The sequence below is a fragment of the Guillardia theta genome (assembly GCF_000315625.1).
Source record: "Guillardia theta CCMP2712 unplaced genomic scaffold GUITHscaffold_40, whole genome shotgun sequence".
NCBI classification, from domain to species: Eukaryota; class Cryptophyceae; order Pyrenomonadales; family Geminigeraceae; genus Guillardia; species Guillardia theta.
In genome coordinates, this window is record NW_005434634.1 from 240,186 (window position 1) to 254,334 (window position 14,149).

Genomic DNA, 14,149 nt, shown 5'->3' on the forward strand with positions numbered 1-14,149 from the left:
GGAGGAGGAGGAGTTTCTCGGGAGGATCGACCTGGAGACGCCGAACTCTGATAGAGCTGAGACACAACTCTCTCTGACTTGACTTGCAGCGAAGGCTCGTGACTTGAGGAGAAGCCGGGAATCTGGCAGAGACGCAAGAATTTTCCCCCATAGGTTGACAACACCGCCATTCATCTGCAAAGGAACCAAATGAGATGGCTGAAGGAGCGGGAGAGGTAGGATGGGGAAGTGAGATGAGAGGAGGAAGGTGGAGAGGAGGAAGGGAGAGCAGTAGCAGAGGAAAGGAATGGGGAGGAGGAGGAGGAGGAGAAAATGAGGGGAAATGGAGAGCAGTAGAGCAGAAGTTTGAAGAAGGGGAGGAGAGAAGTGGGAGGGAGAAGAGATGCAGGAGGGAGGAGGGAGGAGTTGGAAATACCTTTGCTACGTTGTTGAAGCTTCCAAAAGTGACGTAGTGCAGGGCCTCGCAGGGGGGTGGGGCAACGGGTCCCGCTTCCTCTGCTGGGGTGTAGCAGAGGAAAGAGTCGGGAAGCCGGACAAGCTCCTCCTGCTTCATTTCTCAGGAATGGGAGGAAGGAGGAGGAGAGAGAAGCGATGAGAAAGGGGCAGAGATACGGGGAAGGCCCTAACAGTGAGGAAAGGAAGCTGAGAAGGACAGGGAGGAGGGAGGAACGCGGTCTTACGGTGAACTTCTGGGTCGTGTCCAGAGGGTCTGCCTTGTCGTCTGTGAACCTGTAGTCGATGGTGTCCAGGCCTGTCGTGTTGGGATACCCGATCCAAGAGACCTGACGAGAGAAGATTCAGCACTGGAGGGCGAGGAGCAAGGGATGTGTGGAAGACGATGAGGGACGGAGATAGTGAGGTGCATGACGGGGAGATCAAGGAAGGAGGCAGGAGGAGGGAGAACGAGCGAGCCATGGAGGGCAGGCACCTGGACTGGAGCTGGATGGAGTGCGAGGACATCGAGGCGGTTGGAAGCTGTGTGACCCGAGAGCTCAACGAGAATGTCAATCTGATCAGCCTCGATCATTTGCGCGACCTGCAAGCAGCTCAGCTGAGTGTTCTTGCCACTCCTCCCTCCACCTCCTCTATCCCTCCTCTCCCACCCTCCTCTCCCACCCTCCTCTGCCCCTTTCCTCCCTCCTCTCCCTCCCTCCCCCTTCCCTCCTCCCTCCCCAACCCCCCCCCCCCTGTCCTCCAGAACAGTCGTACCACAGCTGGAGGCTTGCTGGCAATATTCACCCACGAGTCGGACATCTCGCGCAGCCTCCTCGTCATCACGTCCTCCTTGGTCGCGGCGTAGTAGCAAGTGACGTGAAAGTTTTCTCTGCTCCTGCACCTCAGCGCCGCCTCGAAGAAGTAGGCGACCGAGTGCTTGTTGAAGTCCGGGGAGATGTATCCGACCTTGATCTGCCTCTCCACCTTCTTCACATTCTTCCAGCTGTTCTTCTTCGGCCCTGCCTGCAACCGAATCTCCCTCCCCCACTGCTCGTGCGCCGCTGAGATCTCGTCCCGGCTCCTCGTCACCGAATAGTTCAGGGCCAGCAGTCTGCAGAAGCCATCGGGGCCAGTCAGCCAAGTTCCTGCGCACTCGGAAAGTTCAGTGCGGACCTGTTGTGGGCTGAGTTTGGGGCGGCAGAGTAGATCTCGAGGCTTTTCTCGTAGTAGTGGATAGCTTTCTCGGCATCTCCAGAGTCCTGGAAGAATTTTCCTGTAGGCACTAGTGAGGAAAGTCGTAACAGGAGAGGATGGCTGACCAAGGTTGGTGTAAGCCGCCGAGTAGTTGGGATACACTTGCAAGGCCGCGTTGAAGTATGCGAAGGCGTCTTCCGGCTGGCAGCGCAGCTGGTCAGCTCACAGCTGACTGGATGGCAGGACGCGAGGAGGAGATCATGTTGAGAAATGCATGGAGGAGCGAGAGGAGGCGGAGGGTAGATGCAAATGGTTCATCGCACCTGGCACATCATGGTGAAGACGACACCCATGTTGTTGAGAGCCTCCGGGAACGCTGGTTTGACTCGGAGAGCGGACTCGTAGCACTGAAGAGCACGGGGAAGGTTGTCAAAATCCTTGTAGATGACCTGAAAACACAAGGAAGTCAACGGAGGAGAGTCATGGAGATGTCAGAGATCAAGAATCGCCTTACTCCGAGGTTGTTGTATGCTTCCGCGCATCTGGGGTTCATCTGAGTAGTGAGCTCGTAGCAGATGATGGCTTTCTCCGGCTCATTCTTCTCTATGTATGCAACCCCGAGGTTGTACATGGCGTCAGCACTCTTGGGGTTGTAGAGCAGTGCCTGAAAACCGAGATATCAAACCAACTGGCAATGAAAACGTGCTCTACCTGTTTGTAGAAGTTGATGGCATCATCGATCATTCCTTGAGATTTGACAACTGAGATTGGACGAGGTTTCAGACGTCAAAAGAGATTCAGAGGCAAATGATCACCAGTCCCGAGGTCAGAGAGAGCAAGTGAGATGTTTTGCAGTGCAAGCTGAAAATTTGGATTGAGCTGGTCGATGACGTCAGGCCAAATTGAGAAGAAAGGTCACAGACCTCGAGACAAGCCTTGAACGACTCGATCGCCTCTTGAATCTGGTTCCTCCCCTTGAGGAGAACCCCGATGTTGTTGTGCGCTTCTGCGTTGAACAGACGGTGAACTTGGCCAGTCAGAACACCATTGCATCTCACCGGCATATCTCGGACAGCATTCTAGCGCCCTCTTGTACTCCTGCGGAGAAATACTTCAACACCATTCCATGTTGCATCATGGTTTCTCTCATACCTGTATAGCTTCGTCGACCAGGCCTCTTTCTGCCAACACGATCCCTTTGGAGCAGGATGTTTCAGTGAACGTAACAGGATCATTCAAGCAGCGGCAACCTAGGTTGTAATGACTTGGCGCATAGCCTTCAAACATTTCAGTGAGTACGAGGCGGCAAATCTCAGAAGATCAGAGAGCATACATGGGCAGATCTGTGAAGCTTCTTTGTACTTGAGGTACGACGCATCTCCCTAAACAGACGGAAACGCCCTCAAACCAGATATGATCGACAAGCGGAAATGCTCAAAACCTGCCCGAGGAGTTTCAGTCTTGTCCCTTCATCTGTCAGCGCCGTTGCCAATCCCTTCAAAAATCCTCAGCTTCCTCACACAATCGAGAAGCAACTCCATACCTCCGCCGCAATGGTACAATTCGGGTCTATCGACAGGGCCTCCCGGTAGCTGCAGTGCAAGTCATGCAAGCAAGGTTTTTGAGATCACATATGACGGCACCATTCGATTCCCTCATTGAACTTCTTCTCCCTGATCTGCAAGCTCTTCCATGATTCCTGACCCTCCCCGCACAAGACGATCACCCGTAGAAGTCCAAGGTAACTCAGAGTGGTTGTGTTCCTCGGATCGAGCTCAAGAGCCGCTTCCATGGCCTGGAGTTCAGGAATGTAAGAGTCCTGCTAACTGCCAACGTTGTCATGAAGAAACCTCTGTCGCTGCTGGGTTTCTGCCCAGCTTGCCGAGCGAAATGGCTTTTCCTAGGGTAGCGCTCACCTAGAGACCATGTGAGAAGTGTGACTGGCAATCGAGAGATACGTCTACCATGTCAACGTTCACTTCGTCTTGCGGCGTAGGAGGAGGAGTAGACAGAGCCTGGAGGGACCTTGAGGACCAGCCTGATCGAGATCTACAGTAACCTGCGAGCTCTCCGAAACCACTGGGGAGTCCGCCAAGGAAGTCATCCGTGAAATCGCGGCCTTATGATCGAGTCAGTCATCGCCCTCTCCCATCATATGTATGGCAATACTTCGTAGCAAAGAATCGCCTCCTCATGCTTGTCTTGATCGGCAAGTGCCCTGCGCAAAGTTACCTTGCGGACTCCTTCTACCTCGGTAGAAGCATGTCCCACCTGCCCCTGTTGATATAGTCCTGGGGCTTCATATGCTGGGCTTCAGCCAGGGGGACAAAGAGAGGAATCATCCTCAAGGATGGCTGAGTCACGTGGACCTCGTAAGGCCCTCCCTCACTACTCCCTGCAAATCTTCGAGGGAAGGTGAGAAATCTTGTAAACCGAGTCAGTCTGGTATGTTGACGAGGAGAAAGGGCATTAGACAAATTCAACGGCATCGCATTCTGTCTGCTATGATCTAAATGGTGTGCTCTTGAAACCTACAAACGATGCCATGATACTTCGCATGGACTGCACAAGAAACAAGTATAGTCGGGTGGGCCAATAAGTGTGCGTCTAGGTCACAAGAGGGAAAGACACAGCTAACATCAGCAAGGAAAGACGGAAGGAACAGGAGGGCATGATCCTGATCGTAGGATGAGGTGTTGTTCTCGTCTCCCGTCTCTATCCTCTTGCTTCCTTCTTCCCTCCTTCCCATCACGCGCTCAAACCATCATGGAAGCTTTCGGGCCACACAAGATTTGGGTCTCGCCGAATATTTTGGTCACTTTCTAACAAACATTTTCAAAGTCACTGAGTCCATTTGAAAATGGTCTACCTCCTGCACATGCGGGAATAACGGACTGTAACGTTTTGTAACAAAAATGGACGTTACATACCGTTACAACAATATACTGAACGCCGGTGCCACGGTGTTGCCTCTTGACTCGAGTCCGACAGTCTCACGGAGAATCTCAGTGATCTCAGTGATCGGCAAGCAGTGGGGTGAAAGAGATGATAATATCCCCAGTGACAAACTGAGCAATCTAACAAGGACAGAGGAGGAGGAGGACTCCGGGACTCCAAGCCTGAGGAGGACTGAGGAAGAGCGGCTTGAAAGCTTGAGAGCACTGCCGCAAGAGCGGCCCATTATGGTACCGTAGACCTTGTTACTCTAGTGCGGGTCATGCCACAAGACGTCAAGGGTGACTGTAAGGGGGGGGCATCCTCCTCTGAGCGCAAACGCAAGTTCCTGTACAAGTCGTGTCAACACTGCAGTAAGTGGCAGTTGAGTCTACATAGGCCAGTCGCCCGAAGTTAGAGGTCATGGTCAGCACGAGCGCCTTGCTATGCGATAGGAGCCAAACGTCTCGAACGGCTTTCCGGGTCATGTCAGCAACCCGCGTCTCCTGCATGGACCTTCAGAGGCGGGAAGAGAGGAGCCTGCGGAGGATACAGGGAAGTCGATGGCGAGCTTTCCGCTCCTCCCTGTTGGCAAGTTGGGAGCTTGCGGCAGATCATCGGCAAGGATTTCAACATCCGCTACCTCGCGCATGTGCTGGGAGAACTGTCGAAGAGCAGCAGACCCATCGCTCACTACAAGGAGCGGGGGCAACGAGACCTCCAAGGTTTGCAGAACTTGCAACGTAGCCTGCACGTAAGAGCCGATTGGCTGCACAGGCACCTGGCAGGGGCCAGGTGAGCCGGAGAATCAGAGGGGAGGGCCATTAAGGGGTTTACAGACCTCGGAGACCTTGTCTCCTTTCCTGATGTGAATGCCGATATGTCCAAGGTTGTTGGGAAGGGGAGGATGTTGGAGAGACTCTTGTGGCCTGAAGAGGAACCTTGACAGCTGTGTTGTCAGGTCGATCAGAGGTTGGTCCAACATGAAGGGCAGTAGGAGCCGTTTTACCATTGATCTCCACCAGAGAAGTCCATGGGACTGAAACTTTGAAGGAATCCAGAACTTGGACGCAGGCGAGTACTCCTGTCTCCCTGGTGTGAACTCCTCATAGTCTGGGGAGTCTCCAAAACGACATCTAAGGGAAGATCAGGGAAAGAGAAGGATCTCAGGAAGAGAGGACGTAGATATTGGCTGAAAGAAGCAAGTGAAACCACTGGTGTCAAGTCGAGCAGAGTCTTCACAGGGCCACGAGTCGGTTTGTTCCCTTGTTCCTGCCAGCCACCATGGCGATGGCGACAGCACTAGGGTTCTGTTCTTCCTGTAGGCTTCAGCCAGAGCAAGCACCATACCATGGAATTCACATCCCAACCCAACTCCGTCTTTGGCTCCCGACAGGACGTAGACAAGCTGCAGGAGCCGGTCAGACCCGAAAGCGACGCGAGGACACTTGTTGACCTGTGGCAAGCTGGAACATCGATGCCTGTCAGGGTACTGCAGCAAGGAAAGCTCTTGGTGCAGCAGGTTCGCAGCTTCCTCCCTCTCACTCTGATTGCCTTGATCGCACAGGGTGAGGAGAGTTCTACTGCCCTCTCCCACCCCAATCCTCCTCCCTTGTAGCACTACTGGAGGCCATCTGATACCCATGAAGGGATTGGTCCACGTCCTCTCACCCACCCGCACAAGAAGTCGCTCAGAGGACGCTGCATGGAAAGCATCTCGTGCACCAACAAGGTCGCCTGCATCCAGCAAGACCATCGCCAGGGCTGCCGCGTGCCCTCCACGAAGGGCGACGTCCATGGTCCTCATGGAGAGTCTGATGGTCCTGATCGCAGACTCCAAGTCACCCGAAGCGTGTCTGAACCTTCCGATCAAGAGCAACGTTGTCGAAGAGATTGCTCCTAGCGTGATCGATCGCTCCAGCGCCGTTATCCCCTCCTGCTCCCTGCTTTGCAACCGCAGCAGCAGTCCCAACTCCCTCACAAGAGTCGCTGATGGGTCGATCAGGACGGCTCTGCTCTAGAGTCAGTTCATATACCACACTACAAGAGAGCAAGGGAAACTCACCCGTGCATGGCCAACACAGCACCGTCTATGTCCTCCATCCGCCGGAGAACTACTGACAGTCCGTGCCATGCGTCGGCACTTTGTGGGTTGAGGGAAACTTCACGTTGATAGAACCTCTCAGCGACTTGGAGGTCTTCAGAGGCTTTCAAGTGAGAAGTATCGTCAGGGGCCGACCCACGGCTGAGGATGACGAGGAGGAGGAGGAGGAGGAGGAGGAGGAGGCACAACGAGAACTTTGACCCCTGCTTCAGCATGCAGCGAACTGCACCATCAGAACCAGGTCATGTTCTCCTGCTCCTCTCTTCTCTCCATCTTCCCATCTTCGCCTTCATCTTAAGTACACAGCTCTTCCTGCTGTCATCCCATCCCATCCCTCCCGCCACATCGCCCCTCGCCTATACCCGACTCCCTTCGCGCCATAGCGCTACTAGAAAGGTTGACCGCGATGCCGGCAGACCAGAGTCTCGGGCTGCCAGCTCCACCAGCACTGCTCCACCAGCTCCTACATTTCACTGAGTGAAAACTACTTCGGCTCCAGGTGCAAGGAGTCAGAGTGTTCACGGTTAGGACACACGGGTCAGGCTAGGAGGAAGCCGGGTAAGGCGGCAGGTGAACAGCCGCAAGGAGGGCCTTGGAACATTTCGCGGACCTAGTCGCGATCTCTAGAGATGTTCACTAGTTGTGTTTCTATGTTGCTGTGTGTCTATGGTGGTGGATCCGAGCGCCGCTCACCGACGGCTCTTTGTTTTCCTCTTCTTTCTCTTGCTAACTTTCTTCTTGCGTGCTTCCTCATCCTCCTGCAAGCTCTCACGGGTCACCAAGACATCACAAGGCAGCAAGATGCTCTCACCGCATACAAGTCGAGGTCAGGAAGTGCGTCTTCATCCTCTGTCTTGGCTGCGCATTCTTGTGCTGAACCCTCACACGTTCTTTGCTTCTCCCCCTCTTTATCGGCCCTCCCCCCTTCACCCCCCCCGCTTTCCTGCTTCAGCCCCTTGTCTTCCAGAGGAGTTCGAGTCTTCTCCTTCCGCTCCTCCTCCTTTGCTTCTGCTGCGGCTGAAGAAGGGGCAGCACCAGTGCCCTCCCTTGTTCTTTCACTCTCCCACTCCTCCTCCCTCTTGCCTGCTTTCTCCAGCAGAGGCTTCACGAGGTCATGAGACGAAGGCAGGTCCAAATCAGCTGCGATCTTGAGAACATCCTCTGCCCTTCCTTGCTCGTTGCTGTCCAAGGCTGATTTCGCGGAGGTCTCGAATTTCTTCATCTTGGCTCGTCGCTGAGCCTCCTGGAATTTGTTGAGGGATTTTTGAACCTTTGTCTGAGCTTTCTCCTGCTCTCTCCTAGCAACAAGCAGTTTCTCTTGAAGGATCTTCTCCTCCTCTTGCCGTTGCTTCTCAAGAGCCTCTTGTTTCTCAAGTTTCTTCCGGATCTTCTCTTCTTTCACCTTCTTCTGCTTTTCCCACTCCTGCACGTCCTTCTCGACACTGGTCTCGATGTATCCAATCAAGTCAGCTGTCGCCGAACTTTCTTCTTTAGAAGCGTCTTGGGCTCGTTTCTGCATCAAATCCGTTGCCTTGTTGTTCCATTCTCTCTTTCTCTTGGCAAGTTCCTCCGCTTGCAACCTTTCTTCACGTGTCAATGAGCTCACCTTTCTCCTCGGCCCTAGCACTTCCGCAATCGCGCTATCCCCCACGACGACTGAGACGTCAGTCGAAGTAGCCGATGTCTGCGTGGAAGAACCAGAGTTGATCAGCTCCACCACAAGGTCAGGCTTCTGCGAGACAGACTCTGCGATCTTATCCTTCACCGCCCTGGCCGCATGCTTCAGCTTCCGCGGCATGTCTTGCACGTGCACCGCATCGTGCAACTGCACGTCGACGGTGTGGAGATACGCATGCCCTCCTGCGCCTGGAGGAGCGCGACAGAGCACCTGGCTGTCCTTGACCCAGAAGGACTCGATGCAGATCCTGCCAGCAAGGTAGATGACTGGGGACGTGTCGACATGCCCGAAGTTCTTTCCGTTGATCGTCACCATCTGACCTCCTCTCACAGCTCCGTTTCTCGGGTGATACGACAAGATCTCTGGCGGCTCGTAGGAGAACTTTGCTGGCAGATCAGCCTGCTGATTGTTCTTCATCATCACAGTGACCGTCTGCTCCAGCCCCATCCCCTTGGGAATCATGCAGGCTACTGAAGACTGAGAGAGCCAAACTTCTCTGCGGCATCGAACGTCTCCAATCAGGACCTTTTCAAGATCCCCGTGCCCCTTGCCCAGGTTCTTGCCGTAGATTCCCACCCACCATCCTCCATACCAGGGGCCGCTAGCACTCGCATGAGGATTCGGGACCCAGCGATCCTCCTCATTCCCGACCACTTCCATACTCTCGTCGCCATCCGAGCTCAGATCCCAATCGATCTTCTCCACTCCGCTGAGCAAGGGGATTTGACTCTCCTCCTTCTTGTCACCACCCGAATTCGTCTTCTTCCCCTTCTCCTCCTCAAGGTCCGGCGCCTGCTCTGCACCAATTCCTCTTTTTCCCCCGTCCTTGTCGCCCTTCTCCCCTATTCTTGACGTCTTCTTGGATTTGTTCTTCCTCTTGTTGAACGTGTTAGCACCGCCAGCTATCTTCTCGGGTTCCGTGGAGCTCCCTGAGATGGCGGCATTACGCCTTATGTGTCGCTTCCAGTATCGGGTTAGAGCTTTCACAGACTTCTTGTTGACCCATGGCGGAAGCGTTTCTTCCTCGTCCACATAATCTGCTCCTGCGCCTGGCTCCCTCTTGCATTCCGCTCCTCCATAACCCGGCGCACAAGGAGGAGGCGCCGCCACTTTGTAAGGGAGAATCCGTTTCGCTTCGATCTGCCTCCAAGAATGCGGTCCAAAGTGGCCCTGGGAAGGTATGACTTGTTACGAGCTCTGACACTGTGAGGCACTTACCTCTGGCAGCTGATATATGTCTTCAAACCACTCCCTGCACACAAACAAAATCACTCACCATGACGAAAAACCGTTTGAAGGACCTGTGGGTCCCATTCGTCTTCTTCCACACTGACGCTGACCAGAAAACAGTCCGGTGAAAGGGATTTTCAGCGTCGTTGAATTTCTGCCCATTCACTATCAAACTCTGTGTAAACCTACTAGCCCTGCTACCTCTCCATCATCTGTGACCTTCCAGACGGAACCTGCGGCACACCCTTGCATGTTCGAAGGGAAGGTAGTCAACCTGAAGCCATCCATCATATTGAAGTCTCGGTTTGTGTGTTACGTGAAAGAAGAAAATCACCTTGACAGCGTTCCCTTCTCTCGTCCAATGTCGTACTGACATGGCACCCTCATCTCCTCCTCCAGGTGTTTGAACCTTGCCTTGGCAACAGCAACTGCTGCGTGCTCTTCCTCTACAGCATGCAAGGCTTTTGCCTCAGGAGATTCCATGGGGAGGAATCCCTTTTCAGGGCGGAAATCAGCACCGAGCGCTTCCCTCTCCTTTACCATGCGTCGCATCGCTATCGCAGCAGCTTCGTTTCTCCTCTCGGCTCTCTCCGCATGCTCGTTCGCTACACCGGGGAAAGCTGGTGAAACAAGCAGAGGTAAGAGGAGGGATCGAAAGAGGGGAGGATCACCAGGGTGATCAAGCACAGGTCCATCATACTGCCAGTAGGCGGTGCGCATGGCATCTGACTTGATCGCTCGGATCTCTCCTGTAGCATGGTACCGCCGCGTTGCTATTCTCACTTCTACAGCAAATGCCTCCGCTGCCTCTGCCTCCTTGGTTGAAGCCTTCACCCCTGAGCAGTCATTGATTTCGCACCAGTGCTCTGCCCAATCCTTCGCTCTCGCGCCCTCGAGAAGGGACAGGAGCAAGAAAATGCCAACAAAGTATTTCATATCGATCCTTTGTGTCAGCTCACAAACTCCGTCGATTCCTGCATGTCTGCTGAAGAAACAACTGTGAGTAGTGGGGATGTAAGAAAAGTTCGGGCAATCGCTCCTTCCCCTTCTCGCTCCTGCTCCTGCTCCTGCCCCTGCCCCTGCCCCTGCCCCTGCCCCTGCCCCTGCCCCTGCCCCTGCCCCTCCTGCTTCTGCTTCTGATCTTGCTTTCCCCTTCCCCTCCCTCGCTTCCCGCCATAGTCTGCACTGTTGGCAGTAACCGACTGGTCACATTGGATAAGAGAGGTGGGTCCTGCAAAGGGGGTGGTAAAAACTTGAAAAGTAGGGGTATTAGTAGATATATGATGAAAAGACAGGGGTGGGGGTGGGAGTTTGTGGAGAGCCAGCTCATGCTTGCGGCGCGACGATGGTTCAGAGGACGAGGATAGGATGATCCGAGCGAAAGGTCATGAAGAGAAAGGGGAGGAGGAGCAGAAGCAGGGGGAGCTGATACAAGCGGAGTTGTTGTCTCGTTCATGCTGTGAAGTTGTTCCTTGGTTCCTTGGCGATGGTCTTCCTCCTTTCTGAATGGGGTGTATGCAAAGTCAGGCTACTGTTTTACTGTATCGCTTATGCATAAGATCTTTTGTAAGAAATCGGATATTGATCCCTTCCGTCTCCCTACGATCGTGTCTTTCTTACTCGCCCCTTGACCGGCTGACTTTCTGAAAGCAGGACAAGTGTAAAACTTGAACACTGACATTGGTAAGACTCACGTCCCAGCGGGCATTGAGTTATCAATTTCATCTTGTTGCATTTCGGAGGAAACCATCTTCACGATCTTTGCTTGTCGTTTGACGCGAGCCTGTACAAGACAAACATCAAACTCAACTTTATCTCCCTCGATAGTGCCTCACCAGCCCGATGCTCGCCAGTCGACTCTTTAGAACGGGGAACTTGAGCATGATGTCCTCAAAATCCGAGCGCAAGAGTTGAAACAATTCCGTGTCCCCTGTCGCCGTCTCTTCCGTCACACTTCTGCAGGCAAGAAAGGTGAGGAAACGAGCTGAGCCCCTCTGGCTGTCTTCATTCACCTTACATCCACCTTCGTGAGCGAGCTCCCAACAGATAACACGTCGGCAATGCGATTCTCGGAAACGGTAAGAGCGATCTCTCCGAAAAAATCTCCTGTAAACAATCGATCGATCTCTCGCCCCTCCACTAAGACCTGTTTGGCTCGACATCATAAAGTGGGACAACAAATCTTGTTTCTCCACCTTGACAACCCCGTTGTTGATGAAGTACATGCTGTCCCCTATTTCACCCGCGCGAATGACAGATGCTCCCTTAGGAAACTTCTTGACTTTGAGGCACGAACAAACAGCCTTTCTTCTCGTCAATCCAAAGCTTCCATTGCAAACAATATCTGACCTGCATGCATGCGGGATCCACATTGTCGAAAATTTGCAATTTTCGGATAAGCATGAATGCATGGTGAGAGCTGCGAGGCAAGCGTCAAAGGAAAGTTTGGTGACATCAAAGGAAACTTTGGCAACATCACAGGAGAATCAAAGGAAAGTTTGGCAGGACACTGCTGTCATACCTGTGCAGAGTTCTCCCAGCTTCTGGTCCGCTGACACTGATCCAAGGGTGATCCAAGCATTGCTCAGCATTAAGTCGAGACTTTGCATCTACAACAAGCATCTACTCTGAATTAGTGGATGATAACTCAAGCACCATCGTTACCTTTGATACAAGATCCATAGCGTCCGATGACACAGCATCCCAGTATGGAGTGGGAAAGTCGAACTCCCCTTTGCGGATCAGCTGGAATAACACAGCTGTAATCGAACAAGAAGTAAGAACCGTGTGGACCAAGAAGGATTTGTAGAATTCAAGAGAATATGACCTGTCGATTCGTGTAGAAAAGGGGGAAATCCGCAAAGCATGATATAAAGTACAATACCAAGAGACCATATATCCACCGATGGACCGTATCCATCGCCAAAAGGCATTTTCGGATCAATGATCTCAGGGGCAACATACCCAGGCTGCTTCATCAATCATATATCGACCGATGAACGACGAAAGAGAACTCACAGTTCCACAAGTAGTCTTCATGGTTTCGTCAACCCCAACAAATTTCGCAAGACCAAAATCTGCCAACTACCCTCGACCGTAAGAGGCGCGGCGGCAACAGAAATATCAGACACATCACCTTCACAGTATTGTAATCTGGTGACAGTGGATCGTTGGATTTGTAGAGAAGATTTTCAGGCTACACAAAAAAATCAGAACATGGATAGCTGATCAATGCAAACCTTGATATCCCGGTGAGTAATTCCCAAAGCATGCAAATGTTCGAGCGCCCTCAGGACATGTGTGGTGACAGTGGCAGCGTCTTTTTCGGTAAAATGTGTCATTTCCACAACTCGGTCCATGACAGTTCCTCCTGTTACCCTGCAACAAAACCTCAATTCTTCCTTCACGTGATCGAATCTCACTCACAGCTCCATAACCAAATACTTGTGCTTGCTGTCATCATATATGTCGTACAGCATGACACAGTTAGGATGATCCACCAATTTCATCGTAGCAATCTAAGAAAGATCGTATCAAGAAGGGAATTCTTGGAAGGTCAAGTCGTGAACAGGAGATTCACCTCTCGCTGCACTACATTGTCCTTGAATTTTATGCTCTTCTTGTCAATCACTTTGATAGCTACATTTTCCCCGTTGGATCTCCGTATTCCTAATCTGACTATTGAAAATGATCCTCTGCGAGCAAGGAAAGGTGAGCAACACTTCGGATGAAGGACATGCATTTGTCGTGACTCACTCTCCTATGGCCGGACCCATGTCGTAGTCTTTCCGCAGACCCGCATCCATACCGAACATTTTCACTAGACCTGTTTTCACGTCAGGTCATGTAATTAGATTGAGCAGGGTCTTGCCTTTTGTTGATCTTTCAAACAATTTAAGAGTTTGTTCCTTACACAGGGTCCCGTTCCATCTGTCAAAACCGAACTAAGAAATTTATTGGATGAATCTCAGCCGTTGCTCTCCTCTTCATCACATCTTAGGCTCTCATTGTTGCATCAGTCTCTCTTCCCCTCACCCAGTTCGATTATCACTGCCGCCATTCCCTCCCGCCTTTCTACCCTGACATGTCTGCATTCCAAGGATACAACCCATTCGCGGCGCAGTCGTTCCACCCCTCTTTCAGACGAAAGTACCATTGGACCACCTGGGGCAGGTACCACCGTACCCATCATTTAGCCCATCTCAACACTTCCACCCCCAATTTCTCCTGTTTTGGACCCCTTAGATTACCAGTCATCAAACACTGCACGCCACTCCCACCCAGACTCTATTGGGTAGCAAGAGAGTTTTAAAACAGTGCTTTATAAAATAATGATCCCGTGAGCTATGGCACAGGTAAGTAACTTTTACTAGTAATATAAAAGTAAGTAAACTTTTGAGTTGGCCTTGCCGGGTCACTCGGGGCCGGCTAAGGACCGGTCCGACTGAGTGCCGACTAATGGTCCGGGAGCCTCTCATAACTAGCTTGTAGGCGGGGCCAGCTAGCGGGCATGCGAAGTTCCTGCCGGTAGCCATGAGCATGCTGAGTGACAGGGCATATGGCCGACTGTGACG

General features: G+C 52.5%; 3 protein-coding genes across 3 annotated transcripts in view; all 3 read right to left on the minus strand.

Moving 5' to 3' along the window:
* Nucleotides 1-3,932, minus strand: part of GUITHDRAFT_109591 (hypothetical protein) — a gene marked incomplete at both ends in the record, with an annotated part of 4,783 nt that extends 851 nt beyond the window's left edge. Inside the window, 24 exons of the mRNA XM_005831393.1 lie at nucleotides 32-174; nucleotides 416-544; nucleotides 681-782; nucleotides 929-1,036; nucleotides 1,210-1,546; nucleotides 1,609-1,708; nucleotides 1,755-1,830; nucleotides 1,953-2,078; nucleotides 2,144-2,293; nucleotides 2,341-2,390; nucleotides 2,445-2,508; nucleotides 2,553-2,635; nucleotides 2,688-2,727; nucleotides 2,782-2,825; nucleotides 2,880-2,906; nucleotides 2,963-3,011; nucleotides 3,071-3,124; nucleotides 3,173-3,221; nucleotides 3,273-3,424; nucleotides 3,480-3,545; nucleotides 3,594-3,644; nucleotides 3,689-3,748; nucleotides 3,799-3,847; nucleotides 3,901-3,932. Of these exons, the coding sequence (XP_005831450.1) occupies nucleotides 32-174; nucleotides 416-544; nucleotides 681-782; nucleotides 929-1,036; nucleotides 1,210-1,546; nucleotides 1,609-1,708; nucleotides 1,755-1,830; nucleotides 1,953-2,078; nucleotides 2,144-2,293; nucleotides 2,341-2,390; nucleotides 2,445-2,508; nucleotides 2,553-2,635; nucleotides 2,688-2,727; nucleotides 2,782-2,825; nucleotides 2,880-2,906; nucleotides 2,963-3,011; nucleotides 3,071-3,124; nucleotides 3,173-3,221; nucleotides 3,273-3,424; nucleotides 3,480-3,545; nucleotides 3,594-3,644; nucleotides 3,689-3,748; nucleotides 3,799-3,847; nucleotides 3,901-3,932 (2,141 nt within the window). The remainder of the gene's footprint in view (nucleotides 1-31; nucleotides 175-415; nucleotides 545-680; nucleotides 783-928; nucleotides 1,037-1,209; nucleotides 1,547-1,608; nucleotides 1,709-1,754; nucleotides 1,831-1,952; nucleotides 2,079-2,143; nucleotides 2,294-2,340; nucleotides 2,391-2,444; nucleotides 2,509-2,552; nucleotides 2,636-2,687; nucleotides 2,728-2,781; nucleotides 2,826-2,879; nucleotides 2,907-2,962; nucleotides 3,012-3,070; nucleotides 3,125-3,172; nucleotides 3,222-3,272; nucleotides 3,425-3,479; nucleotides 3,546-3,593; nucleotides 3,645-3,688; nucleotides 3,749-3,798; nucleotides 3,848-3,900) is intronic.
* Nucleotides 3,933-4,834: 902 nt separating this feature from the next.
* Nucleotides 4,835-10,511, minus strand: GUITHDRAFT_109592 (hypothetical protein; the record flags this gene model as incomplete). Its single annotated transcript, XM_005831394.1, has 19 exons — nucleotides 4,835-4,912; nucleotides 4,959-5,069; nucleotides 5,117-5,227; nucleotides 5,282-5,344; nucleotides 5,405-5,512; nucleotides 5,573-5,676; nucleotides 5,776-5,971; nucleotides 6,020-6,117; nucleotides 6,205-6,575; nucleotides 6,629-6,761; nucleotides 7,030-7,097; nucleotides 7,361-7,425; nucleotides 7,479-7,540; nucleotides 7,598-9,515; nucleotides 9,564-9,597; nucleotides 9,647-9,729; nucleotides 9,777-9,849; nucleotides 9,910-10,195; nucleotides 10,247-10,511. The coding sequence occupies 19 exons, from the start codon at nucleotides 10,509-10,511 to the stop codon at nucleotides 4,835-4,837; spliced, it is 4,227 nt and encodes a 1,408-aa protein (XP_005831451.1).
* A 1,539-nt stretch (nucleotides 10,512-12,050) lies between these two features.
* GUITHDRAFT_72232 (hypothetical protein) lies at nucleotides 12,051-13,317 on the minus strand (the record flags this gene model as incomplete). The annotated part of the gene is made up of 8 exons (XM_005831395.1): nucleotides 12,051-12,197; nucleotides 12,240-12,334; nucleotides 12,403-12,544; nucleotides 12,594-12,659; nucleotides 12,712-12,771; nucleotides 12,815-12,953; nucleotides 13,002-13,093; nucleotides 13,156-13,317. The coding sequence occupies 8 exons, from the start codon at nucleotides 13,315-13,317 to the stop codon at nucleotides 12,051-12,053; spliced, it is 903 nt and encodes a 300-aa protein (XP_005831452.1).
* Between the last annotated feature and the right edge of the window lie 832 nt (nucleotides 13,318-14,149).